At 47.7% G+C, this 6408-nt stretch overlaps 1 protein-coding gene across 4 annotated transcripts in view; it reads left to right on the top strand.

The window, feature by feature from the left end:
• The first annotated feature begins 802 nt into the window (after positions 1 to 802).
• The window catches only part of IQUB (IQ motif and ubiquitin domain containing), a 55330-nt gene continuing 49724 nt past the window's right edge, over positions 803 to 6408 (top strand). Inside the window, exons 1-2 of one of the 4 annotated variants that reach the window (XM_038557519.1) lie at positions 803 to 951; positions 5760 to 6193. In XM_038557519.1, coding sequence (XP_038413447.1) covers positions 5764 to 6193 — 430 coding nt within the window. In that variant the 5' untranslated portion in view covers positions 803 to 951; positions 5760 to 5763. Of the gene's footprint in view, positions 952 to 1628; positions 1805 to 2962; positions 3019 to 5015; positions 5039 to 5759; positions 6194 to 6408 lie in introns of those variants that run through there. The other 3 variants (XM_038557518.1, XM_038557520.1, XM_038557517.1) reach the window with 3 other exon arrangements.

Here is a 6408-nt window from a genome sequence, read left to right as displayed (position 1 = left end):
GTCTCAACTGATACCATAAGATTGGGATTGTGCCCTGCATATTTTCAGACCATAATGCTTTGAAACTACAACTCAATCAGATGAAGAAATTTAGAAGAAACTCAGCGTTTGGGCATCCCACTAAAGGAAGAGGGTCAACCAGGAAATTAGAAAATTAAAAAAGATTCATGGAAACTAATGAAAATGAAAATATATGATAGTTACCAATATATTTGCAAGAGAAGCAGAATTCATCCTTTCCCCCAATAAACGTGCTTCTTTAAAAACCCTAATTTGCAGAATTTATAGTAATGGAAAAATACCTATGATTCCGTGATTAACAAAACCTTTGCTTCTCCTGATTTAGAAGAGGAAATAGCTCCTGTCTCCCCTTTCTCTTAGGCTGCCAGGAAGCTAAGAGCCAAGTTCTAATTTGAACATAAGCCAAGTGGCACCTAATGCCTTGGACCATGTTCTCCTCTGTCAAGGTTTTCACTCTCACTCTGTGTGTTTACCAATCCTGATTTTTTAGATCTATAAACCAAACCGCTGTCAGCGTTTGGTTCTGAGAACTGTGCCCTTGCACAAGTGTATGAGGGAGTTTGGACAGCAGCGCCGCATTCACTCTGGGATCTAGGTGCCCCGCACCAGGCAACACCCCCAGCTTTCCCTCTCGGCCCCGCCCCCGGCCCGGCCCCGCCCCTAGGTCGGCCCCGCCCCTCGCCCTAGCTCCGCCCTGGCCCCGCCCCTAGCCCCAGCTCCGCCTCCGGGCCCCGGCCCCGCCCCCTGGGCCCCGGCCCCGCCCCTCTCCACAGCCCTTCTTCCCGCGGGAGCGCCGCCTCTTCTCGCGGGACCTACGCCGGCGGCAGGGCCGTTGCTAGGATGCGGCGGGCGTAAGAGAAAGCGGCGGGGCGGGTGCGGACGCGGCTCCCTCGAAACCTCAGCGACCCGGTGGCTGCGTCCGTCGGTCAGGTGGGAGGACAGGTTCTGGCGGCCTCTCCTGGCCCCTCCGCAGACCGGCCTGGAGCCGGGAGCCCGGGCGCGGGGCGCGGAGCTGTGTGCGGGCGCTGTCCCGCGGGGTCGGGGCTGCCTGGCCGCGGGACGAAGCTCCACCTTCGCTTCGGTCCGTGCAAAGCATCCTGTTGTCCTTTTCTGGCTGTTTCTGCGATGCGGGGCTCGGAGCGGCAGCGTGCGGTGGGCGGGGCCGGGGAGGGTTGTGGGCGGGGCCGTGGGCGGGGCCGTGGGCGGGGCCGTGGGCGGGGGGCGGAGCCGGGGCGCAGTCTCAGGCCGCCGTGTGGGGGGCATCGGGCGGCTCCTGGCAGCGCTGAGGGGGCCGCACCCCGTACCCCACCCCGTGCTCAGATAGTGACCCCAGGGGTTCGCAGCCTGTATCCGGGTCACACCTGCACGACGTTCCCTGCTCTCCTCACGGGGGCTCAGACCTGGAGCCCCGAGATGCTCCGGGATGGGCGGGGCCGGGGAGGGTTGTGGGCGGGGCCGTGGGCGGGGCCGTGACGGCGGGAGGGGTTGTGGGCGGGGCCGGGCGGGGCCGTGGCGGCGGGAGGGGTGTGGGCTGGGCTGTGGGCGGGGCCGGGCGGGGCCGTGGCGGCGGGCGGGGCGCCTCGTCTCTCCGCGCCGCGAGTCTGCCCGGTGGTGGTTAAGAAGCCGGACGCGTGCGGACCCGGTCGGGCCGCAGGACACCGCGGGCGCCCACGGCGACGGTCCCGGGTGGCCAATGGGCGGCTTCAGAACAGCGTCCTCCGTGGCACCCTCCGCTCCCCCACGCTCGTGTCCGAGCCTCTGAAAAGACTTAAAGATGCAACAGGTTTGTTTGGCCCCGCAGGACTGGGTCCCCCGGAGCAGTGACGCCGGCATCGTAGGCCCGTCGGGGACCGTGCTTGGGAGGTGAAAGGGGCAGGTCCGCGTGATCATCACAGGGGCTGCTTTCTTCCTTGTTGAGCAGTTTTTAAAGTCTAAAACGTCTACGTCTGAACCGTCAACGTAAAGACGATGCCAGTTCACGCGGCGGGCGGAGTGACCAGCGAAGCCCCGGCTCAGCCCGTCCTCCCGCGCCGCGCCCCGCCCCGCCCCAGCCGTCCCGCAGCGCCGGCGCCCAGGTGCTCCCTGGACGAGGGCCGCGTTGGCGGCGACCGGGCTGCCCTGGGCCCTGACCCCGGGCACGCTCCGGCGGGGAGCCCGCAGCCGGGCCTCTCACTTCACTGAACCCTCACGTGCAGCTGGCCGAGCAGGCCTCCCTAGAGACCCACCCCCGCTGGATCGATAGTTTACTCCTTTGTGTTGATGAGTAGTAGTCTATTTTATGAACGTCTCCTAGTGTGTGGGTCCGTGCCTCAACCGAGGAACGTTTGCTTCCAGGGTTCGAGATTAAGCATAAAGGCTTCATGTACTTTTGTAAGCAAATTTGGTATGAATGTAGTTTTTCACTCCCATCAGGGTAAGGAACACAGATTGCTAGGTGATGTGTGTTTAATTTTATAAGAAAACTGACAGTTATTTCAAATGCTGTACCAATCGCCGTTTCCGCCTTCAAGGTAGGAGTTCCACGTGTCTTCCATTCACTAGCACCTGATACGGTTGGGAGATTCTAATCTATATGGATATATCGCCATAGTTGCGTTTCTTTAATAGCTCCTGATACTGAGCACCTTTTCATGTGCTTGTTCTCGGGGTCAGGGCTAGACGGAGGCGGTTGAGGCAACTCACCCGGATTTTCAGGACGCATTTATTTTTAGGTGCACCTGTGAGCCTAGCACAGCGCAGGTGCCGCATCGCACTTGTGCCTCTCTAGTCCTGGCTCCACTTATTTGCCTTCTGTATATGTTCCTTGTTGACTTGTTTAAATATTCTACTCATTTTTATTTTTTTTCAGATTTTGTTTATTTATTCATGAGAGGCAGAGAGAGAGAGAGGCAGAGACACAGGCAGAGGGAGAAGTAGGCCCGATGCAGGACTTGATGCCAGGACTCCCGGGATCACGCCCTGGGCCCAAGGCAGACGCTCAACCACTGAGCCACCCAGGTGCCCCTATTTTACTCATTTTTAAACTGTTATTATTTTCTCACTGAAATTTGAGAGTTTTCTATATATTCCAGGTACAAGTCCTTGATCAGATACAAGCTTTGCAAAAAATTGTCTACTAGGCTGTGGTTTGTCTTTTTATTCTTCTACTTATGTTGTTTGAAGAGCAGACATTCTTGATTTTGTTGCTGTTTTAGAAGATGACATCTTGGACATTGTGCAGGGAAGGTGACCCAACAGATAGAAACAAAAGCATTACCTCAGCCTCTCCAGGGGTGGGAGGAGTATGTTGCTGGGAGTCAGGGCTTCTTTATGATACTCTCTCTCTAATCAGGCCTGTTAATGGGAGAAAATAACCAAAAGGAAAATTTTGGGTGTGTGAGAACCTAAAGAAATTTCTTGAACTTTTTAAAAATTGAGTTTTTATTCAGTTTTTTTTCTCATTTCACATTTTTTTTTATTGTTTTGGAAGTGTAAAACTTTATTTCAGTTTTTCAATTGGCCATACTAGAAATTCCGCTATGCTTTTAATTTAACAAAGTCTAGGGTTAAGTATCCTATCCCTCAATTTCGTAAAAAGTATAAGAATTTGAGAACAGTTCACTCTGATCTTTCCCTTCCCAGTCATATATTCTTATTGTCTAATATTTTAATTTTCTACTACTATTCTGTTGACAGTATATGTTCGGGTTTACCCGTATGCTTATAATTTATTTGTTTACCTTTTCTTTTGCACTTCAAAGTTCTGTTGACCCCATTTTCCTCTTCCTTCAAGTATATCCTTTAGAACTTTCTTTAGAGCAGATATCTTTGTGGTAACTATGTATAAATATTTCTATTTTCTTTTTTTTTTTTTTTTTTAATTTTTTCTTTATTTATGATGGTCACACAGAGAGAGAGAGAGGCAGAGACACAGGCAGAGGGAGAAGCAGGCTCCATGCACTGGGAGCCCGATATGGGATTCGATCCCGGGTCTCCAGGATCGCGCCCTGGGCCAAAGGCAGGCGCCAAACCGCTGCGCCACCCAGGGATCCCTATTTTCTATCTTGAAAGAGAATTTTGCTCTATGCACAATTCTAGGTTGATAGCTATCTTTTAATTAGTTCATTGTTACCTTGGCTTCTATATTTCTGACGAGAAATCCGCAGTGATTTTGCTTTTCTTTCCTTTGTATTAATATTAGCAAATTAATCCAAAGCAGTAGGTGATATGTCCTTTTTCACTGTGTGCTTTCCAGACCTTCTCTTTGTTATTCTGTAATGTAATTACAGTGCATATGGGTTTGATTTATTTATATTTATCCCATTGGGTGTATGTTTATGTTATGCTTCTTGGATCTTTGGATCCATACTTTTCATCAGTTTTGTAAAATTCTCATGCTTGCTTTGGCAGCACATATACTAAAAAAGAGTTTTGTAAAATTCTCAACCGTTACTTTAAAAATATTTTCTCTCATTTATCTTTTTGTTTCCTCTGTGATTCAGATTTGACATCTGTTAATTAGATCAGGGGCTGACAGACTTTTTCTGGAAAGGGCTTCTCAGGCCACATACAGTCTCTGCTGCATATTCATTGCTATTTTTTTATTTTAAAAGTATAAAACCATTCTGAGCTCACAGAAAGATATACTTAGCAATAGATATGCTAGACTTTTTCTCTTTTGCATGGCCCTTAATCTCTCATATTTTTCATATCCTTATCTGTTTGCTGCATTCTATATCAAATCATTTTATTTATCTTTTAGTTTCCCAATTCTCTCTTCAATTATAATGCTATATTCATTGAATTCAACAAATATATATTTTTATTCCAGATATTCCATATTTGAGGAAGGCTAGAGAACTTCACTAAGGTTTTTTTTTTTTTTTTCTATGTAAGGATTTGTGCTTAATGTGTTAGCCCCAAACACAGCTTTCCCACTTCACTACTTGTTCCATATTTTAATCCGCCCCTGCTCTTGCCACAGAAATACACCTCCAGGTCACTTCTATCCTCCCTTGATGGCTGCCAGTTTCTACAGGTAGGCTCCCTGATGTACTGGCTCCTCAGAGCTCTGATCCCGCTGCTGCCCCTGCAGCCTGGCCCTTGGCTGCCCGAGCCCACTCTGGCCCCAGGTCCTGGGTGCTGTCACAGTCTCCCAAGCCAGAGCTCTGGATTGCTGTACCTCGGGCACTAGTCAGCTCCAAAATCAACCCACACTTGTTTGTTGTGGGGAACAAAAGTCATTGGAGACTTGCTACAGTTTGTGAGAACAAAGCTACTACAAAGAGTGCTTACCATACAGGGTGTGGTTGCTGGGTCGCTGGCAGATCCCTTACAGCTTCTGATCCGTTGTAATCCCAGAAATAAAAGTCCTGTGTTAGTTTGTATTCAGAAAGAAAGCTTTTCAAATAAACCCTTTCACAAGGCATTGTTCATTGGATAGGGAAGCGTTGACAATATATTTTAAAATATTTTTCAATATATTCTTGACAGTAGATTTTTCTCAAATTGTGTTTTGAGGTTCTCGTTTAGTGATATTTTTACTTTTCATGGTGTTTTTATTAAAAATTCCCCGGTGCTTTTACCTAATGCCGTTACTAAAATAATCAGTATTTAAAAGAAAATAGTGAGCAACATTGCAGTATGTTATGAACATCACTGTATACCAGCACTGAATTTGATATTTGGTGTAAGAATTTTTTATGTGTAATAAATACATATATATATATATTTATTTTTCATATATTTTTTTGGTTCAGAAAAATGTCTGATCGGGAAGAAGAATTTGGTGCTCAGAATGCTGTTACTGCGTCAGAAGAAAATGATGATGCTTTTGAGACCATCAATGTTCCAATTTCCTCGGAGGAGCTTCCAGAGTCAGGTCAAGCAGAAGGCAGTGAATCTGAAGTCACACCATCCAGTGAAGGCCACACGACACATGTGAAAGAGGAAAATGACCAGAGCTTCTTGAACGAGGAGCCAGAAGATGAAGAACAATTCATGGAAGAAGTTTTGTTCCCCAAACGAGTTTCATACTCTCGAAGAAATTCTGTAAAGCACAAGTTCACTAAACATGATAATGCAGTGCAGTCAGCCAAACAGTTTTCACATGCTGGATCTCTGGCATTTCTGGATAAGATAAAGGCGATAAAGGAATCTCTGAAAGCATCGATGAAAGATCCTTTAGCAACAGGTATTACTTGGGGAAGACAGGAATCTCTTTTCCTCGTTTTGAAGAATGGTTGCTTTTTCAAATTTATTTTGCTTGAAGATTTGTTTTATATTTGATATTGCATACTTTTCCTTCCCTTTACCCACCAAAACCTCTGTAGCCACTACCACTTAATCTCTTAATTAAGTGTGAAGGTACTCTATTCTATAGTATCTGTTTTCCCTGAATAGATGAAC

This window comes from Canis lupus, chromosome 14, assembly GCF_011100685.1.
Source record: "Canis lupus familiaris isolate Mischka breed German Shepherd chromosome 14, alternate assembly UU_Cfam_GSD_1.0, whole genome shotgun sequence".
NCBI lineage: Eukaryota > Metazoa > Chordata > Mammalia > Carnivora > Canidae > Canis > Canis lupus.
The sequence above is the reverse complement of the archived record's forward strand: the minus strand, read 5'-3'. Positions and strand labels throughout refer to the sequence as shown.